We start from the raw sequence: 23,190 nt of genomic DNA, 5'->3' as shown, positions 1-23,190 counted from the left end.
ATGGAGCTTTAAAAGAGCTGCATGCAATTAATTATATATTTTAAATCACATACTGCATTACAACCAATTAAAAAATAATATGCTGTTCATTCATAGGGTAGGCATAATGTATATTGATATTCTGCAATCAATGTCTAATAGTCAAATATCTCTATTATTTTTAAGCCTCACACGCCAATGAGCTGCTTTTGAAATGCTATTTAGATTTTAATGAGATGTTAATGTACATTTCACTATTTTTTAAAGTGCCAATAGTAATTTGATTTCATATTAACCACTATTAAAATGATTACTTTTGTCAGAGCTATAAATATTGGTACTGTCAATTACCCATACAATACAATGCACACAAAGGAAGCCTGTGCTTCTTTCTTGAAGACCTTAAACAACTTAATCAGAAGCAAACAAAAGTAAAAATTAAAAGAATCTGCAAGTGACTGGAAGCATTGCAAAATCAGGTCTGGAGTCTCATTCCAATTCAGAAAACTGCAGGAAGCTTAACTCTGAGAGGATTTCCCTTGGTTTTATTTTGTAGTGGAGCCCTTGGCATCCCCAATGTAAGACAATTTTTAAAAAAAATCATGGAGTGCTTATAATAGAATCTGAATAAAAGTTCTTGCATACAGAAAATATTTGGCATTTATTCAATGGTTGCCAAAGCTCTTTATCTAAATGTGCAGAAATTGTAATTATATGCTATTCTGGATATATATTAAAATTAAAAAATATCTAATAATGCGGGCTGCACAAGTAATAATGGTGTCAGCCAGGGGTGAAATGCTGCTGGTTCGGGCCAGTTCGCCCGAACCGGTAGTAAAAAATGCTACCAATTTAGGCAAACCGGTAGTCAGCTGTGCCACAATCACTTGTGCCGCGTGATTTATATTCACTAGAAATCGCGTGGCACAACTGATTGTTGCACAGCTGATTGTCGGAACTTTTTTAAAAAACTTTTTTAGGATTTTTTTTTACTACCAGTTCGGGCGAACTGGAGTAAAAAATGCTTTAAAAAAAGTTTTTAAAAAGTTCCGATCAGCTGTGTCGTATGATTTATATTAGCTAGAAAGCAGGAAATCCTGCTTTCCAGCGAATCTAAATTGTGTGGCATAGCTGTCCCCACCCCCACCCCCCTTGCTCAGACTCAGAAAAGGCTAAGTGCCTATGGTGCACTAAGCAAACCAGTAGCAGACTTCAGAGCATTTCATTCCTGGTGTCAGCTATATAGCACATGTAACAACACTATTCTGTGAACTGCAATAGCTACTGTTTCCAGTACAACTCAAGGCACTGGTTGTTACCTTTAAAGTCTTCCGTGGCTTTGGACCAGATTACCGTCCTTTTCCAAGAATTTTTACTGGTCCAATCCAATTCAACAGATTAGGCATGCTGCAGAGCCCGTCAGCCAGAGTGGAGGGCTGTAGAAGGCAGTTTTTTTCTGCTTTGACCCCTCTCTTATGGAATATTCTCCCTTTAGAGATTAGAATGCCCCCAATTCTCTCTGGCATTTCACAAATCTTTAAAAACTTGGCTATGTACCTGAGCCTGAGGCTCATTATGTGTTAAGGGTCCTGATACTTGGCTTTACTGCTAGCTGATTAATCATCACAGTTGCTCTTTGTACTTATGTATTTTATGAATGTTTTTAGTGTTTTCCAACTCTTTTAGCTGTTTTCTAATTTTAGAATTTTAAGCCACCAGGGTCACTTGGTTGAGTGGTTATAGAAATTGAGTAAGTAAGTAAGTAAGTAAGTAAGTAAGTAAGTAAGTAAGTAAGTAAGTAAGTAAGTAAGTAAGTAAGTAAGCAAGCAAGCAAGCAAGCAAGCAAGCAAGCAAGCAAGCAAGCAAGCAAGCAAGCAAGGAAGCCTACATGGTAAAAAGGCCCTGAAGGATGTAGATAAAATTTAGTTTTTGCTTATTTTCTGGAATCTATTAGAAATAAATCTATTGTAACCATAACAAAACATCTTGTCCTATGGTTAAGAAATATTACAACTTGTACTGTATTCTTTAACTAAAAAGGTGATATTAAGAAATGGGAAAGATTCAATGTGGTGAAAATGAACATTGTACCAAGACTCATATATATTTAGAGAGTAATCTTTCTGGATAAGATAATGTAGATCATGTAGAGCAGGGATTTCAAACTCACATTGTCACATGACATATCATGACTTTTTTCTCCTTCAGAAAAAAGTGAGTGTGCGTGGCCAGTGTGTGACGCATCCCGCCTGCGGGCTGGAAGTTTGACACCCCTGATGTAGAGCAACAGCCATATTGGTCCTACTTTAAATACTTTTAAGTCTGATAACTTATTCATTTGTAATGGAAGGAACAAACAACCAAGATACTTCTACCGATATCATGTTTCAGCTCCTATATGAAAATGAAGGTGCCATTTTTCCTGATTTTAAAGAATATCATGGGGCATACTTGTCAACTTCAATAACATACTGGAATGAGTACTACACTGTTTGTAGTGAGTGTTATTATCTAGCACCATGGAGACTCTGGCAAATTCTTAATTCTAACTACAATATGGATTTGGTTATTTTTCAGCACTGATGGTAGGCAGACATACTGCAATTTTCTTGGCAAGGTTTTTCCGATGTGGTTTGCCACTGCCATCTTCTTAGGGCTGGAAGAGAGTGACTGGCCCAAGGTCACCCAACTAGCTTTGACTGGAATTATAACTCACAGTCTCCTTGTTTCTAGATTGACACCATAACCACTATATACCAAACTGGTTCTCAGGGCGACTAAGAACTAATAAATTTGAATAATGAATGACTTATATAAAAGAGTTGAATGGCAACATGTACAGCTAAAACAGTTGACACATTCATTGCTGCTGCCCCTGCTGCTTTAGATTCATTTTACTATTTAAAATCTGAATGGTAATTCTTTTTATATTAATATAAAATTAGGAACCTGCAATTGTACAATGGCAATGGAACCTATTTGGTACCTTCATTATTTTTTTCCTGTTTGGCTTTTGTCTTTCTCTTTTCTCTTTTTTTTCTTCTCATCTAACATTCTTTACAATGGTCAGTTTTTTAAGTTAACTTTGCATTTCTCCCCTTTGTAAGTATGTAATTTATTTTATAACTGATAGCTAAAAATTATTGCAAGTTCTAGTAATGAAAGTCAAGGGGCATAGTGAAAAAAATGGGATTAGTTTACAGAAGACCAAACCAACGTCAACCAATGGCCTTAGAAATGAAAAAGAAAATAGTGATAAGGTGGATAGCTTTTGCCTTTTTGGATCAAATTATCCCAGTAAAGTAACAACACTCACAAAATACTCTCAGGAAATAGCTTTTTAAAGCTTTTTACCCTTCTCCTTTTTTTCATAATTCTGTCCATTCTTTTTCTTCATATCTGTATTTAGCTAATAAATACACCGCAGATCAACACTCTGTAGAGTAGCAATGACATTTTGAAATGATTAACAGTATGTCTTTGTGACAGTTAGAGAAACTTTGAAGCCCTATGTCTTACTGTTGAAAACAGAGCAAATTAAGCTCCATGTGATCTAACAGGTTGGACACCCCTGTCTTAATAAGTTGATGAGGTAATGAGAGTAAGACTGGCTTCTTTTCACAAATCCTCAGCTTGCCAGCTGAAAGAGAGAACAATGAAGGGGAGATTATGAAGATACAATCTGAATAGAGAGAAGGTGGAATTGTACTTCTCATAATTAAGAGCCAAGATAAGCAGCAGCTGCTATTATTTCTGGAGAAAGATGCAGGTTAAGGGAGGAAGTTGTTAATTGCTTTTTATTATAAATCTACAAACTGGTGCCTTCCTACTTCAAGGAAAGCATAAATCCAGACGTTGAAGGGTGGGGTTTTTTTTTAGAATGATCAAAAGGAGAAGGTCAGTCTATCACAAATCAGGTGCTAAGTTCTGCATGGGTGAAGCTCAAAAAGGGAAAACTTTCAATAATATGGGGATGAAATTTTCACTTGTTTTCTTATGCAGCATTGAAAAAAAAGTGATCATATTTCATATTGGGGGGAAAATGATTATTTTGTAGGAGTACAACCAGAGGAGCACCATATGGACTTTCCCTATATATTTCAGATTCTGAAAATGTTACATTTCATAGTTATCCAGTTTTATTTCAAAATTCTTGTTGTTTCTACTGAAAAGTACCTTGAGGAGAAAATAATTATTTACACATGCACACAACATATATACAGGTAGTCTTGGATTTCTGATTGCAATCGAGTCTAGAATTCCATCATAAGTCATGACAATCATAAGTCAAGGCACCCATGTGACTAGACCCATTTTCAACTTTTTGTGGCAATCATTAAGAGAATGTTCCTATAGTTAACACATTAATATATTTCTGCCATTGGTTTACTTATCAACAACTGAAAGAAAGATTTAAACTGGATTAAAACGTGCTATGGATTTGACTCTGTTAAAGATGAATTGAAAACTTTATTATGTGCAAACGAACATATCGCTAAGATCTATAAAATGTTATTGAAATTGAATTTGGAAAATGAACATGTAAAACATTGTATGTGTCAAAGCCATCTCCACGGATAACCACAGTGGCCGGAGGGAGGGACTCTACAACCCTCGAAATTGCTTTGTTGGGGAATGTGACTGATGACACACACTGGGGGGAGGGGGAAACATGGTCAGAGCCGGGGCATGAATTAAGTGAGGTCAGAGTTGGCTTCACTTGGAAAGTGCAGACATGAAGTTCCTAATAAATAATTGGATTTCTTTTGAAGCTTGGCTCGAGAATCATGATTTAATTGGTCAGAACCCTGACAGTATGATTAAGTGAGCAAGGAATTTTGGATATAATGTGATGTTTGAAGAATGGGAAAATATGTGGACAAAGGGCGTAAAATTTACATTAAATTATAATCTAAAAGAAAATTTCTATAAGATGATGTAGCGTTGGTATTTAACACCAGATAAGATAAATCGAAGGACACTTTGATTCCTGCCATGGATGAATGGTTGCAGAAGTTGATAGAGTTGGCTGAATGGCAACATTGACTATTTTGATTAAAGAAAAGAATATAAATACTTTTGTTTTCACATGGAGACAGCTTCTGAACTTTGTGTTTGAAGTGGAAAAGAATGAAACTTTGATTTGGGGTTTTACCTATTAGATTGATAGATCTTTATAGAAATGGCTTGTTTATATTGTTATGAAAAAACCAAAAGTTGTGATTTGATGTTAATGCCTTGTTTTTACTGCAACAGAGTCGGAAGTCAATGTTTTTTTTTCTTTTTTTCCCTACCCTTTCCACTTCTCTTCCCCCTCTTCCTCCCCACCGTTCTCTTATTTACTTTTGTATTTTTGTATCTTAACAAAACCTAAACCTAAACAAATCAATATATTTCTAAGGGTACTTTTTACCAGAAACCAGCCAAAAAGGCCGGAGACTGGCAAAAAATGTTGTAAATCATGGTCATGTGACTATGGAATGCTACAACCTATAAAGGTGAGCAGGTTACCAAATGCTCAAAGAACAGTCATGTGACTGCAGGGCAGGATTCAACCATCAGAACTGTAAATGGTCACCAAGTGACCAGTCATTAAGCAAGGACTACCTGTAATTATTTTAAATTAAAAGCAATTCCATTTTTGTTTTCTTATACTGATATTTTTTAAATATCCTATACTTTCTTAGAAATTCTTGGATATTTTGAAATGTAAAGTATTTTATTGCTTTTTATTATTAAAAAGACCTTTGAGCTATTCATATACTTCTGCTTGCCTTTATTTTACAAATCACCATAATTTCTAGTAGCACTGAACATGAGTAGTTAAGTGTCTATAACTTTGAAAGCTAAACTGTGCCTTCCAAAAATAAAAGAATAGCTCATTTAAAATTGCCTAGTGGAGAGCAGGATATTAATTTGCACATTAAATTAACAAAACATGCACACACCAATAAAACAAAACATAAAGACTTCTGAGCTTCTAGGATATAAAATGTTGAAGCTGCCTATCAAAAAATATTTATTTATTTATTTATTTATTTATTTATTTATTTATTTATTTATTTATTTATTTATTTATACAATCTACAATATATGGCCATGGTTCTCATAACTTTGGGTGGCTATTGGATATGATTATTCTACACTATCATGCTCATATTTATAAAACTCAGTGCCTCTGTGAAAGGTAAGGATGACTTCTGCGTTTGTGGTGCAATCAGAACATTGCCTGTGTTGAAGTTGTTTTAACGCAAACCAAAGATGCCTTTTAAAAAACAAGTTTACATCCTATTCTTATGCATGCCAGTGCTGTGTGTGAGGTAATTTAAGGTGGTTCTGACAAGTGTCGTCGGCATCTTCATATCCGGTCACATGGGTGGCAAGCCACTCCCATCCAGTCACATGGGCGGCAAGCCACTCCCACAAAGGAGGCCACACCCACAGAGTAGGTTCGAACAACTTTTGAAACCCACCACTGGTGGCTAACAGTATATTAAGAGTCTAAAACCAAAAGTTAAAGCAATGGCAGAACATCCAAATAGTATACAATATACAGACACACAAAAAACCCTCCCATATCTCATTCAACCACATAAAACCCGGCTCACCAAAGATCTTGGCCTCAGCTTTTGGGCAAAGATTCATGTTTTTAAACTTCTCCTATAGCCTCATAAATTGAGGGCCATCCAAATTTCAAAGGGAAATGCATAACTCCTTATTCTTACTAAATGACATGACTTCACAGAAGGGGCTCAGAACACCCCAACTCTGCCAAATCTGATGGAAGAAGCCTAAGCAATTTCAATAGTTGGACACTGTGCCAAGTAGAGTCATAATCAGCTTCTTGAATTGTATCAGGAAGCCTACTGAGAACCAGTGCTGCACACATAGCAGCTGAATCACATGGGTATCCCACAGGGTGTCCAAAACAGCTCTAGCTTCCAAATGTTCTTTAAGAACAGACCTATTCGTAACTCCAATTGTGAAGTGATTAGGGGGTGAATAACTATGGCCAAGGCCTCAGGTCTAAGAATGTGCCCCATTAACAGACAGAATGGATTTATCCAAAGGTCCTTTTAGCCATAGCTGCCATATGCTCCATGAACAAGGTTCCAAATTTTGCACTGACTTCATCTGGAACAATGCTATGCCACTCTAAGTTAAAATTTCCCTCAGTCACTCAGTGCTGCTAAAGTTTAGCTGAACTGTGTCCTTCCCCATCCAGATTACACAGTATTCAGGCATCTGGAAAGAATTCTGACTATCACTTAATTAACCAGACGTGGCACTGTATAATATTGAATATAATAATCACATCTTAATGATATTTTGCTTTCTATCTATAGAAGACCTCCCTAATGGTTTCATGAAGATACAGAACGTAAGTGGGGAGAAAATTGAGACATGACATCCCACAAAGTAAATGTCTAGTGCAGTGATGGCGAACCTATGGCATGGATGCCAGAAGTGGGACACAGAGCCATCTCTCTGGGCACGCCAGCCATAGCCTGTTACTCTTCCAGATTTTGGTGCAGCTGGTCTTCACACGCGCAGGAGCGCCGGAAACCGGAAGACCAACTGACCAGAATGTATGCGTAAGCCAGAAATGGGAAGCTCAGCTTCCCATCATATGCATGCACACTGGGGAACTGTTTTTCCGGGTTTTGGTGTTCCTCCCTCCGCATGTGTGCTCCATTTTCGGCACTCAATGCTGAAAAGGTTCACTGACACTGGTCTAGTGCTTCCTCCTCCATCAATACTCATAGCAACCAGCCCTCCTAAAAGGAAGAGAACCAGCACAGAAGGATGTCTTCCACTCCTAAATCCCTAAGTTGGTCCATAAGAATACCATGCTTGATAGTATTATAAATCACAGGGTGATTGAAATGGATAGGTTATCTCATCCTGAACCCCCAAGAAGTTCTGAACAAGTACAATCAATGCAACTCCAATGTTATAACCAGGTCTGAACCCACTTAAAAATATGAAGATAATGCATTTTTTAAGAGATCTTTGGAACTGAAAGCCAACCATCTTCTGAATAACCTTACATAAAAAGGGAAAATTGTACTCTAAACCAAAGTGTTGCATTCTTTTGTATCCAGTGATTGCTTTTTTGAGAAAGTAAACCACTATCTTAGAATAACAGAGTTGGAAGGGATCTTGAAGATCCTCTAGTCCAAACCCATGTTCAAGCAGAGGGTCTATGATAATTCACCATGGCCAATTCACCATGGCCAACTCGCCATGGCCAACTTGCCATGGCCAACTCGCCATGGCCAACTTGCTGCAGGACAACTCATTGCGGGACAAGAGTTACACTAATACCAAAGAAATGTTGGAATGGAATCATTAAAGAAAATATGCAAAAGAAGGAACAAAATGAAATGTAAATGTCAAAAATTAAAATAATTTTATTTATTGTAAATAATTAAATAGAATTGCTAAATTGTCCTGTAGCAAGTTGTCCTGCCATATTGGCCATGGTGAGTTGGCTGTGGTGAGTTGGCCATGGTGACCTGGCCACAGTAAATTGGTTGTGGCAAATTGTCCCATTCCCTCAAGCAGTAGACCCCTATACAAGTGACGGCTAATCTTTTCAACACTTAGTGCTGAAACTGGAGCGTATATGTGCACCCCAGAGCACTGCATCACAGAAGAGAGCAGCTGGCAATAATGTGCGTGCCCACAGAGAGGCTCTGCGTGCCATCTTGGGCACGCATGCCATAGGTTCACCATCGCAGCCCTATACCATTCCAATCAAATGGCTGTCCAAACTCTTTTTAAAACCTCAGGTGATGGAGCACCTACAATGTTGGAAGGAAAACCGTTCCTCTGGTTAATTGTTCTCACGGTTAGGAAATTTCTCCTTAGTTCTAAGATGATGGGTCTTATTCCCCCAGTTAGGGGATTTTGTGTGGGGTAGTGGGTTACAAAACTCTACTTCCACTTAATAGTAGGAATGAAGCCTACTGCATAAAAAATAATTACGTTCTATAATATCAGGGGAACCCTAGAAATTAAGAACTTCCCCAAAAGAAAATTACTACAGGCAATCTTTGCCAACTTGTTCAGCAACCATTCAAAGTCACAACAGCGCTGAACAAGAAGGACTTACAACCAACTGCAAAGTTGCAGCCACTGCAGCATACCCATGGTTGCATAACTGTGATTCTGGCACTTGGTGTCCAGTTACAATTATTACATTGTAATGCGGTCATATAATTGTGATTTCCAATGTTTTCTGCTGGCTTCCCACAAGCAAATTCAATGGGGAGGCTAGCAGGAAGTCAGACGTTGCTTCCACTCCTGCAGCTTTTTTGCTCTGTAGTGCCTGCCTGTGGTATCCCCTCCATAGCACTTGCCCACTTGCCAACCTCTGATTTCCACATCTTCCTGCCTAATGACCTGCAAGGTCCTGGGTTATGACAATAACCGAAACTGCCAGGATTGCCATCACTAAGTGATATGGTCACGCAACATCACACTTTATAACCACATCACTTAGAGATGGAAATTCTGGTCCTAATTGCTATCATAATCTGAGGATACTTGCACTAGGCATGGTTGATGGTCAAGGGAGCTTCTGACAGTGCTATTGCTGCTGCTCATCAAATACTTATTTTTCATTATATGATAAAAATACAGCAAAAATAAGATGGCTCACTGCCTGCCCCAGGTGAATAAGCATTGTCCTAAAGACAGCAGTTCTTTAGCTGAACAGCGGGATCATCAAACTTGAGGTATTGCTACTAAGGTCTGATTTAATTGCAAGAAGAGTACAATAACAGACACAGAATAATGCTGATGAGTTGTGCTCATATGACATGCTACATACTGAACCATGTATTTACCTCACATGCTAGGTTTGCACAACGTAGTAATCTAAAATCTATTGTAAGCTTATGGCTCAGTGCATTTTGCAAACACAACATATGCAGCCTGCATAAGTACCATGTATCAATCATATTGCATCATGTTTCAATTATATTACAGCATACAGAAGTATAGACCACAGGGAAGCAAGAGCAAAACTTCCAGGAATGTTAGCAGAACAAAACATGTTGATTATTATTCAGTTTGCACTGATCATTTAGCAGCAACTGATTTCCTTTTCCAGACTTCCAGGTTACTCTTTTCACATTAAGATTTTGGGCCAGCATCTTTACACTGAAGGAATGTGATAATTTCACTGAGAACCCCTCCTTTTCTTCCATCCCACCAATTATATGAGCCACATTTACAGAACAGATAGATGCACATTTTTTTTTCATTCTAGCCATATTATTCCAGCATGCTGCTACTGCTAGTGGGAAAAGATAAGTCACAGTCAATTAGCTGTTATCCCAAAATGCATCAGGACAGGACAGGATTAATTAAAACTCTCTCTTTCTCCACCCAAGGAAAACACATTTCCACATACAATTCTACAGACATGTAGAAGTAAAATAAAGCTGGCCCTTTAATGCAAAGTCTCAAGAGCACATAAATTTAAAACAAATTGCTCACATTTTTGTAACAAAATGAAACAAGACTTCTCCAATCCATTTGAGGGCATGTAATTCAACAGTGCCATCCTGAAAAGATGACAAGTTATTTCAGGATAAGGTGGGAGCCCATGGATAGCTAATGCACATTCCCCCCCCTCCATTTAAGTTAATACTGAACAAGACAGAATATGCAAAGCAGCAATAATTTAATAGAGGGTTGTGCAATTGAGCCTACCTTCTCTTTCAGATTAGCACATATTTCCTGCTGTTTTCTTCTATTATTAGCCACCATCATTTCAGTCTCATAAGCAGTGCAAGCTTCTGCGAGAGTCATCACCGCCTTCACTAAGAATGTTTTCCTAGCTTGGACCCAGTTGAACATCAGAACTCTCAATTGGTTTCTGGTAAAATAATAGTGGTCCCAAGATTTTTCATGAGCAATCTGAAGGGGAGAGGGGTGGGGTGGGGGAATGGAAGCATCAAAGGAAAAAGGGGTTATTTTGGAAATAGGCAGAATTGATCTTCTAAACCCTAACAGCTAGAGGTTGCTTTAATTGGATGTTAAAAATGACCTTATTTGAAGCCAAGAGAAGATCAGCTAATAAAAGCATGAACGAATCATGCCCTTCTCAGAAACTAACAAGAGCTACGTTGCCAGGCATTTATAAGGGTTAACGTAACTAAATCAACAACCCAGAAATATTTCTAACATATTGACAGGAGGCCAAAGGAAAGAATAAAAGGCATCTGCCGCTAAGAAAGCGGAGAAATGTAAAGCTAGTCTTCTCCCCAAGTCGTCTCTCGTGGATCCATTCGATTGCCTCCCCTGAAAAACAATTATTACACATTTTGTGAGACATATCATTTTGTGTACCAAAAGCCATATGTACCGAATGCAGCAGGAATGTAACATGAATGCTGTGTAAAACTAATTGGAGTGCTATCACGGATTTCACTGTGATAAGTGGAGAGTTCTTTGAATGAATCTTCCATTATTTAGAAATGATTGGATGTTGCTGTGTTTTGTTTTGAGCTCAGAGAAGAAGCTGAGTTATAAATCTAAGGTTGTGTCCTTTTGAATACTGCCTGTTATTGTGGGCATGTAGGTATGTTTTTTATATTATCTCACCTAGCATTTATTTGAGATACTGAATGGCTAGTTTACTTGCCTACCAACATTAGTAAATTTGCTGAACATTTTAAATGGCAATACATTACATTTATAGTTCCAAGCAGACTGCAGAGCAAAAGTGTGGAACTTGTGGCCCTAGTCCAGTGATGGCTAACCTTTTTGTCCTCGTGTGCCAAAAGTGCATGCGCACACATGACAGCCACACCATAATACAATGCGCACACTCCCCCCCCCACACACTGAACATGTGCCCCATTTTGGGCCTAGCAGGCCTCCCTGAAGCATTCTGGTACCAAAAATGTGGCATGGGGGGGCGCATCCCACCCCCACGCTCTCACTCTGTGCATGCCTACACTGTTACAGGAGTTAGGTCAGCCTTGTATGCAGCTTTATTCCTATCTAGCATTCATCTCCATTGTTCAGTGATGCATTTCCTGCCTCTCTAAGATTTACCTCTATCTGCTCCTGTGAGGCACTTCCTGTTCCTGTTGCATGTATATCAATGGCTCGTATAGTGTTTTGCAGAGATCCAAAAAGCAGCTGGCTGGCTGGTAGAGTTTAGCTGGGGCTCACGTGCCGGGAGAGGCCTCCGTGTGCCACCTGTGGTATGTGTGCTATAGGTTCGCCATCGCAGCCCTAGTCAGTGTATTTCAGCTTTCAATTCCCTTCCCCATTAGCCATGTTAGCTGGGGGTCCTGAGAGCAATATCTCAAGGGCCATAGGTTTCCATGCCCTTCTACCCATTTGGGGGAAGTCTCAAAAAGTTGTTTTTCCTCAAGAAATGGGTGTGTGAGAGTCTGAAGACAACTGCTGTCTCTGATAACCTCACCCTTGAAGAATATTTTCTTTCCAGAGATTGGAACAGCCCCAACATTAATCTTTAGGAAAGCCACAAAGAAACAGCTCTTTCACCGAACGTGGAGGAATATTTATTATTTTTATTTATATCCCTCCTTTATTATTTTTTTATTCAATGAAGCAAACGTACCAAATACTGCTTCCCCCTGCTATTTTCCCCAGGACAACAACCCTGTGAGTTGGGCTAGTATATAAGCAAATAAATGAATATATTAAAAAGTGAGAAGTAATCTATACCAAAACAAGAAGTTGCTCCTACATGTAAGATACAGAATATGTGTCAACTTCTGTCAATTTTCAGATTTGGCAGCATTTTATCATATCCTGTTGAATCCCATTCCAGACGGTGCTCGACCTTTAGGAACAGCTACAGCTATTGATAATAAATTTAAAGGCAGATATTAAGGGATGGATTTAAAAGACTGTAGGTGTGGATTTGAGAAGCTGGAGGTTTGAACACAGAACACCTTGCTCACAAACACATAATCCATTCACACCCATATTATAGTACAGTATTTCAGTGAACACCATAATCAGTTTGACAACACTGACTTTTGTGAATTGTGTTGCATTGTTGTTGTTGTTTTTTAAAAATACAAACGTGTGAATGTTTTGTACTACGTTTGAGGGATGGGAACACATCTGAAAAATGACAGAGATCAAAGGAAGAGGAAAAATGGAAAGTCCTAAGTGCAATTCCATGTGCGCAGTGCTAAACGGAATCTTATATTCAGCAAAACCTATTAAAAAGTTTTGAAACGGAATTGCTGTCCCGATAATTGAATTTAAAAAAAGATAAGTTCTACAACTTACAAGGCTTTGTCTGGATTTGTGAGGTAGAAGTTTTTGAAGCATATCCAAATAGAGGGTTCTTCTACCTTGCATGTCACTTGGATACTGACCAGTGATGACCTGATATGTCCAAAGATCTTCTTTACTCCACTGGAAACGGCTGTAGGAACAAAACAGGACAAATGTAACACAATCTTACAAGCATTGTATCTTAAGCTTCTCCTTTCTTGTGTTCATGGCTGGTTGACTCTAAGCCATCTTAAGAAAACCCTGTTTGGACTGAGATTTTTTGGCAAAACTTTGCAAGGTATTCAGTCCAAATTGCAGATACCACATCCTCCGCTTGGACAATTCCCTGGTTGCTGGGCTTTCCCAGCTTTCTTTTCCAGGAAAGCGTTTGCCAATCACCTTCCTTCCTCTGGGTGGATCTTCCTGAGTAGATATACTTCTAATTTCTGTATCACCCAGACAAAAATAATGATAATAAAAAATGTATACAAATATAAATGAAATTTAAAGCAACTTTATATTTAAAGCATCAACACACATATATTTGCAAAGTCTGCTGCTGCTTCCATGAAAAGCATTTTTCCCCATTAGCCTTGGTGAAGAAGCATTTCTCTGGCCTGTTCCCAGTATTGTGGGCCTGGGCAGAGGTGGATTCCTACCGGTTCGGCCGAACCGGTAGTGGTATGGTGGTGTGGGTTGCTGGAATTGGCAGTGACCCAGGTCTGCCACGTCCCCGAACTGGTTCTCCAGTCAGTGCCGTCGGCACCACCATCTTGTTTTTAAGTGCTGTGCATGCGCAGAACACCTTTAATTGAATTGTGCATGTGCACAAAATGTGCATCCAGCACATGTGTGTACCTGCACACAAGCGAACTGGCAGTAAAGCCGGCCAGAACCTACCCCTGGCCCTGGGTGTGTATGGAGGCTGTCATCCATTCCTACCCTCCACAAATGGTTGCTGGTTTATGCTGGAGATGAAGCAGCTTCACAGTGTAGATATTTCCAAGAAGATCATCACTGAAACCCTAACAAGCTACTGTACCTTGATGCATAATCAAGTCCTATCATGAACCCTTGTCCATGGGCATAAATAGATCCAACTTGTGTTTCAAAGTGCTGCTTTTTCATTCAGCACAAATATATGTTTTTGTATCTAGGACAAATTCTGATAAGGCCCTCCTACCCCTCCCCCTGAAGTTCCATTTGAAGAACTAATGGTGGAGGAGAACTATTAACCACTGCCTCGGCCATCATGCAAAAATTGAGCTGTTTTTGTACCCAGTTGCATCTTTTTGGAAAGAGGTGGGCAAAACACCTGGCAAATGGCGGAAAGGACAAAAGCCACTCTGGGTTTCAAATACATAGGCATGAGCACAAGGCAAAGAGGGCAAAGTAAGAATGGGATCCATTAACAAGAAAAAGATCTACTGTGGCTCCCAATAAAAGTGACCAAGCCTCTTTTCTCCTTTGGTTAGTGTCTGTTCCAGTAGTATTGAAAAGTCACAATCCTCCCCTCTCTTTTTTTGTTGTTGCTGTCCTTCTATTTCTTAAAAAAGAAAGGCTGACAGTACTATGCACTCTTAACACTGGTATTATTCAAGCACAAAAACAGTTGTTAAAAAAAAACAACCTCCGAAGCCAAAGGGGCCTAACACACACTAGCTCAGAGGAACACTGACATAACAAAGGAAATAGCCTGCAGCCAAACAAAACAATGTTGTATCTATTAAGAGCTCTGCGTGTAAAAAGCATCCGCCTTTCCATGGCATTCCAGAAATTATTCTTCGCATTACACTCTTTCAAGATTCAGGGTTGTAAATACTGCCAGCCATTAACAACAACTGAAAGGGGAAGGGGAAGGAAGCAGGGCTTAAAATACAAAGCATGAAAAAATATTGGCATCATTTTAAAAAAACAAAAAACCTCCAAGTTGTAGAAATAAAAATCAAGCAGTTTACTTTGAAGGCCATTGGACACATTTAAATATCACACTATGTCAAAATTCTGAGAATCTGAGCTTGTTGTGACCAAGTTTGATCATTCGCACTTTATTCCTCTTGCCAGCAGAAGTGGCTTCACAAATTATTTTTGTGGTTTGTAGTGTGATGTGACAGCGAAGATCCTTGGTCAGATCCTAAGGTGAAATCAGACCATAGTCTGGCTTGTTAAAAGGATTCTCAGTGCATACGTTTCACTCAATACATACAGGTATAGATTTATTGGCTGATCATGTCAGTGAAGTGTAACTAGACTGCTTGCTTGTGGAAAGAGAAAACACATCCAACTACCAGTATGAGACAGTATTCTGCCAATACAATTGTCTCATTTCTAGCATAATCCACATTCTCATGGCAGATTATATTTAGTAATACAGTGTAGACATGAAGAGAAGGGCCCACAAGATGAGACATATCAGTATTGGACTCTCATAAACCATGCAAATACACACACAGACAGACAGACACACACACAAAATTATCTATCTATCTATCTATCTATCTATCTATCTATCTATCTATCTATCTATCTATCTATCTATCTATCATCTATCTATCATCTATCTATCATCTATCTATCTATCTATCTATCTATCTATCTATCTATCTATCTATCTATCTATCTATCTATCATCTATCTATCTATCTATCTATCTATCTATCTATCTATCTATCTATCTAGTTTAGCATATGGATGTAAAATTGTTCCAAAAGCACCACAATTGGATAGCTGGGTTTCAACCCAGCTTTTAAATAGCTTGAGTCAGAGGTTTGCTTTAGGAAGATTACTGTGTAATCCAGGAAATCTCCAAGAATCTCTCACTGAAGGGCCTTGATCCCAAGTATATCTCTGGAAGATCAGCCTATTGGAATTCAAAGCATACTTCCAAAAATGCATGTAAAATCTGCATTTACGTATTTATATGATTTATACAGCTGCCCATTTTACATGACTCTGAGCAGTATACACGATTAAAACACAAGAACTCACCACACTGAAAACCTCTACTCCACTCCTGTGACCCAGGGATGAACAACTCCCCTCACCACCTACACATCTGACTCAAATGCCTGGGGAAGCAGCCGAGGTTTCAATGCAAGCTACGTCATTTATACCAAAAGATTCCATTTAATTTATTTGGGGGGTTGTAAACTGAAATATTAAGTAAAATTTAATTGTAATAGGAATATCTTGCTGCTTCCTCTTGGAACAATTTTTGGTTTGCCCGATTTGCAAAGATAGCATCCCAAATGGTTTTTAACATATTTTTCCTCCTCCAAGTAACTCACAGTTTCTTTCTAGCCTGAATTTCAACATCTTTGTTTTTGTTGTTGTAATTTACAAACCAAGGAGCTGTTTAGAGCTCCAGGCAGTATATAGCACTCTTCTTTTTTATCCACACAGCCCTGTAGGTAATACAGAGTGAAAAATGGTGACTGACCTGAATCATTCAGCGAGGCTCTATAGCTGAAGGTCAACCTTAACTTTGGCCGCCTAAGTCCTAATCTGGCACTTCAGTGGTGGATTCCGGATCCCGTTCCAACCAGTACAGTTGGAACAAGCCCGGCGTTGCCCACATGAACGCGCATGTGTCGTACCTGCCAACGACGCCTTCGCAAGCCTCCGCCATGCTCCAGCTGCTCAGCGGAGCGTCACACAGGCACTGCACGCGCCATGCACATGTGTGGAAGGGCCAAAGGCTTTAAAAGACAGGTAAGGAGCTCGAGTGGGGGGGGTGGGCCCTCGGGAGCACCGTACTAGAACAGTACCCAGTGCTCCAGGCAGGCTCCAGTATGCCCGTACCGGGGCATACCCCCTGCAACCCACCACTGCTTCAACTTCTACTGTACACTATGCTGACTCTCCTTAGGGAAATCCAAGTGCTCTTGTGGGAAAAAGAGCTAGTTGCTAGGAAAGGACGGTGCCTCAGCTGCTCAAAAGTTCAACAGGATCAGCCCTGCTCAGGATCTGGGTGGGAATCCCAAAGCTAAAGGCTAAGTAAGAAGCTTATCACCATCTCAAAAAGCAGCAATAGCAAAGCACCTCCAGATTATTGCCAAAAAAAAAAACTTCTGCAGGGGTGTGTTCATCTCACCCCAGCAACTCAGTTACGCTTAAGGGCTTCTTTACCTTTCCCCTTTTAAGAGAACTTCAGCAAGCACAGATCAATGACCTCATGCCAGCCAGAGCATGCAGGATCTGCAGCCCACTCCCATGCAGGTTTACTTACAAATAAGTCATGCTGTGTTCAGTAGGGTTTATTGTCAGGCAAGTGTACACAGGACTGTAGCTCGAGGTGGGGTGAAACAAAAGCTCACCAGGCAGAGTCCAAATTCAGATTAAATAGAACATGACATACAATAGTAATTATGAAAGCAGGAAGCTTGCCAAAAACAGTGCAGAGTTTCTTTAAATCAGTTCTTCTGAATGAACAAAGCATAAGGAAATGGCTAAGAATGCAGGGATTTTTGAATACAAATAAGTTTATAATTTCTATTACACTATAGTTCAGCTGAAGCATTCTCGGACATTGCGTCTAAACTGTGAAAGATATTTCTTCTGAAGTTATAATCAATACCCTCTGCTTCATTAAGCCCATTAAGGCATATACACTTTAAATTTTGATTGAATTGCTGATGTATTGTGGTTTATGTTGCAATTATGATATGTTTGTTGTTGCTGTATAGCATTTTGATGATTCCTGAAAAGTTGGGTAAATAGAACAAAATAGAACAAAAGTTGGGCAAATAGAACAAATAACCAGGCAGTTTCAACAGACAGTATGAATCCTGAAGGTGAACTGTTGTTGTTGTTGTTGTTGTTGTTGTTGTTGTTGTTGTTGTTCTCTTTTCTATATCTGTGCACCTTTTGGGACAGTGTTTTAACATTACATCTGAAGATTTGAACCTTCCTACCTTCACGAGCGTGACTGCAAAGAAGCTGAAAACTTTGGCTGCTATCTTTAAACTAATCAGGCCTTCCTTTTCATGTCTTCATATGAGCTTAGTTTAAACTCTGGTTAGTAAAGAAAGCATTGATTGAGGTTTGAACAACCCAAGTTCCTTGCAATTTTGGTATAAGGTAGAAAGAAGCTGCGATTAGTTCAACAGTGAACACCTCCTGTTTGAAGATGTCCTTAAACAGGAATGAAAGGCTTTATAAGCTTATGCCCAATGATGCATCTGAGCTAGTCCTATATAATGTAGTTCTGCACCATCATTATTCTTTCATATTACTGTTTCTGAAAATAAAAATTATCAAAAAAACTTTCTTTAAAATTTATTTTTCAGATCAATAGGAATAACAGACACCTAAAAGAGCTGTGATGATGCAGTGCTTAGAATGCAGCATTACAGGCAAACTCTGCCCACAGCCAGGAGTTTGATCCTGACAGGCTTAAGGTTGACTCAATCCTCCATCCTTCTGAAGTTGGTAAAATGAGGACCCAGATTGTTGAGAACAATATGCTGACTCTGTAAATTGCTTAGAGAGGGCTGTAAAGCATTGTAAAACGGTATATAAATCTAAGTGCTAAAAGGCTTATTGAGAATCAAAAACAAAGAACAACACTATCAACTTTGTCACAATTAGGTAGAATTAGCCCAGAATAATTTCTGAAATGCTGAAAGATCCTTATTTAAAATCTCATAAATTGCCTTTTTTATTTGTCAGTTACTGAATTCTCAAAAACAGGTATCCATCTGCCACCAATGCTGCATAAAATCTAAATAATAACCAATTATCACTGTGCTCTCAAGGTGTTTAGAATATGTATTTCCCCTCTTAAACCAAGATATCCGAAACCTGGTTTCTATCCAGGAACAAAAATGGTAACAAAGAATTAGGAAAGTTTTTTTTAGCGTTGGTTCTGAAAAGGATTACATAAAAAATGACCTTTCCAACTTGATCTTAAATATTAGGTGGCATTCAACCACAAGACAACAACAGAAATTATAATTTTCCACTGAGGGGTTATGTCCTCACAGCCTGCTGCCCAGCATTAGAATTCCTCCTTAGATTGGAACTGATTCTTCTCCAGTAGATTCTATTCAAAGCACAATCTCAGGCTCCCTTCTATTTGCAGCATTCACAGCCTTTCTCTGTCTGTGACCTTATGAGTACTCCATTGTTGGGAAGATGCACAGATTTCTCTTTGTAAACTCAAAGGAACCCATTGCTGCTGTCCCTAGTCAATGTCAGCATTTTACACATTTCTCAGCTGTGGTTGTTTTCTTAATGGGCAATATAAGCATGCAGTGGTGGCTTATTTGTTGCCCAATGTGATATAATATTGGAGAGGATCTTCTAAAGTATCATGCAGTAGGATGGGTAAATTATGGAAAGCCATGAAAGGAGCTAGTCAATCAGAACACAGAGGTGACACTATTGGAGTAGAATAAATATAGCTTCTGTTCTGTTCTCAGAAAAGTCATAAATTTTGTCCAGCTTCCTTTGGCCCAGATGAACTTTCTTAACAAAATACCCACCAGGTACAGAGACCAAATAGAAAGAATATTGGATATGCAATGCTCAAGACAATAACATACAGACATCCTGAAAAAGGTTTCTGGAGAAGTCAGTAGAAGAAAAAGACAGATACTGTAGATTTAGTAAATGGGGAAGAACTATAACAAAGTGGTGGAACATTCACTGAGTATTTAGAAGATGCTGTTCAGTCTCTGAATAAGGCTGGGAAAGACACTTGTCTGAAGGGTGACAGTATAAAAATGGGCAGAGAACCTACAACCCCTGAAGTTGCTGAATTTGAGTGACTCTAGTCACCATGGCTAGATAAAGGATGCTTGCTTTGATGTTGACAGTACTGAATTAGATGGACCAAACTGGCATAAGAGGGTGTGCAGCATCTTTAAAAATATACCATCAGCTGAGATGCACTAAAAGCAGAGCTAAATACCAATGCTAATACAAAAGCATACATATAGTGAGGTGACTCAGGTACAAAAGCAAGGTAGATCACAATGTTTCCCTCTATAAAAAGAAAATTAAGCCTGTGTTTCTCAAAAGGCTTTTGAGAATTTGAATATCTAGTTAGGCTAGTCAGTAGGGTTACTGCCAATTTGCAAGGAAAACATGTGACAGAGAAAGGGAGAAATGACAAGGAAGGGCTAGTGGAAATATCTAACTATACTGCAAACCAAGTATGTTTTTGCATTACTTTACATTACTTTTCTAGACAGAGAGTTATCTCTGCTCATCTTTCACCCCATGCCAATAGCAATTAAAATGCACCATGATAAAATCTCAGGTCATGGAAGTTAGGTCATGATATAGATTGGATTCACAGATCATGGTAAGCCACAACATAGCCATGTTTAATTGAGTAATTCCAGAAGTAGGATTTAAATAATTTAACAACTGGTTCTCTGCCCTAATGATTTCTTCCAACAACCAGTTCACCAAACTGCTCAGAATCTTAACAACCAGTTCTCCAAAAGTGGTATGAACTGGCTGAATCCCACCACTGAGGAACTCCCCTTAAGAATTATTTGGAAGCCTCAAATAGTTTAGGGAATTTTATTTTAAAATAAGTTTGTAATGGCTTTTAGAATAGTGAAAGAAAAAGAAAGTCCAAAGAAATGCACACACGATTAAAAAATACATATCAAGTGGCTTAAAAATGAGTGAAAAAAATACAACAGGAAAAGCATAAAATATAAGATATTCATTCGTAATACACTTATATAGCTAACATGTTTTTAGCCTACTCTTTTGTATTAGTCCCATATTATATTTATCCATACAAAGTTTATGTCTATATGCAATCTGCTTGAAACCACCAAGTGTAATCAAAGCTTCAGTCCATTGAGTATTGGGGCAATAGATTTATCTTTCCAATGTTGCAGTTTTTTAACTATAATAAGGGCATGGAGAATTCTACATAGTCCAGTTATCAAGGTTCATGTACTAGGTATGTAATTCAACACAATATTATCCTCTGAAAATGATAGCTTTGGGTTAACAGGCATGTTTATATAACCCACTACTTTATCCCAAAATTTGCTAAGCATGGGACATTGTAAAAACATATTTTAAGCAAATATTGTCTTTCTTACAGCTCCAACAAAATGTTGCCTCAGGCAATCCTTTCTATACAGGATAATGGAATCCAATAAATTCTAAATATTACTTTTTTGTTGTATAAACCATGGTTTAAGATGCATTGATACTCTTGCTATAAAAGTTAAAACACATCCCCGTTGTAATTATGGATCCACTACTGTTTACCCATATAACTAATATGAGAGCAATGGCTATCTGTTATTTTTTAGGGGCAATTCAACTGCTGGTTGCACTTTTTAAAACTCACTGTGGCTGAAGGCCTAAATATAGTATTTCTGAGACCTCCAAAATGAAACTGCCAGTGTGAAAAGATCAGGGAGAAAAAGCATGTTTCAGAGCTCACTTGGCAATGGAATGCCATCTACACAGTCACTGAAGTAGAGCATTTTCAATATGGCTTCCTTCTTTGGAAGAGTCCCCCCTCCCACTCCAAATACCTGAGCCATTCCCTCCTTCTTACATTTTGCTTCGATAAACGTTTGGCTTTTTACAAAGGCATTGGGAATGATGGAGGTTATGCCCGCTCAATTGGTTCTGTACCAGACAATTATTTGTTACTATTTCGGTTAATTTTATCCCCCCTATTATTTGTTATTATTCTTGTTAACTTTATTTATATATATGCCTTTTGAGCTGCTCAGAGTTTATGGAAATGGTATCTCATATAAGTTAAAGTGATAAACAAGGAAACCACAATTGGCTAGGTAACATGCTGAAGCCATGAATAGTGACCTAAAACTCAAAATGGCTAGATTTGCCTAGTAATGGAAGCTAAAAAGAAACAAATTACATTATTGTTTAGTAAGTGACGCAGTGGTTAGAATGCAGTACTGCAGGCTACTTCTGCTGATCACTGGCTGCCAGAAGTTTGGCAGATTGAATCTCATCAGGCTCAAGGTTGACTCAGCCTTCCATCCTTCCAAGGTCTGTAAAATGAGGACCCAGATTGTTGGGGGCAATATGCTGATTCTGTAAATTGCTTAGAGGGGACTGTAAAGCACTGTGAGGCGGTATATAAGTCTAAGTGCTATTGCCAGTACTATTAGTACAATTTATAAACCCAGCCACATTTTAAGCAGCAAATCTTGCTAACTCAGTCTAGTTCTCCCTTTGGCATTGTAGAAATGCAAGTATTCACATCCCAACTTGTTTCACTTTGAGAAAAGAAATTACTTCTGAGAAATAGAAACACACAGCCTGAATGTTATGTATCATGCTTCATTAATTTTAAATGTCAGGGAGTGACATTCTTATTAAAACATGGCATCATTTCTGTTTTTCAAAAGAAATATGAAAAAGAATAGAAAATCACACAAATATATCAATGTAAAGTATATCACTTTTTCAAACACTAAGAAAATTAAAGTTTTTTTGAAAATGAAAAAAGAGGACTGTAAAAGTGTTTTGCATACATGCACTTTTAATTGTGAATATATTAATCTAAAGGCCAGACTTAATGGAAAGTAGAAAGGGTTATGAGGAGATAGATAGATAGATAGATAGATAGATAGATAGATAGATAGATAGATAGATAGATAGATAGATATAAATACATACACGCATACACACGTGTGTGTGTATGCACACAAGCACACTTCAGCAAGTCTTTTGAATGTTTACTGAATAAAGATGATCTCCTCCGCAGCCCCCCCACCCCCATATTACTAACTTTTTTAGTTAAGAAAGCAAATATTTAGGCACATTCAGTCCACTAACCAGAAACATTTACTTTTGGCTGAAGACTGAAATTTGGCATGACAATCCAGAAGGCTGGTCCAAGATTTTGCTGCAACCCACTTGCCTTCAAGAATGTATGATAAATTGTGGTTTCAAAATGAACTGGAGTACAGT

General features: G+C 38.4%; 1 protein-coding gene across 1 annotated transcript in view; it reads right to left on the bottom strand.

Annotated features, from left to right (window-relative positions):
• The window catches only part of CCDC148 (coiled-coil domain containing 148), a 146,607-nt gene that overhangs the window by 50,797 nt on the left and 72,620 nt on the right, over positions 1 to 23,190 (bottom strand). The window contains exons 9-10 of the mRNA XM_014053361.2: positions 13,273 to 13,411; positions 10,705 to 10,911 (exon numbers count right to left, since the gene is read on the bottom strand). Of these exons, the coding sequence (XP_013908836.2) occupies positions 10,705 to 10,911; positions 13,273 to 13,411 (346 nt within the window). The remainder of the gene's footprint in view (positions 1 to 10,704; positions 10,912 to 13,272; positions 13,412 to 23,190) is intronic.

Source organism: Thamnophis sirtalis, unplaced genomic scaffold, assembly GCF_051295495.1.
Source record: "Thamnophis sirtalis isolate CommonGarterSnake01/CBP01778 unplaced genomic scaffold, rThaSir2_p1.2 scaffold_1, whole genome shotgun sequence".
Classification (NCBI taxonomy): Eukaryota; Metazoa; Chordata; class Lepidosauria; order Squamata; family Natricidae; genus Thamnophis; species Thamnophis sirtalis.
The sequence above is the reverse complement of the archived record's forward strand: the minus strand, read 5'-3'. Positions and strand labels throughout refer to the sequence as shown.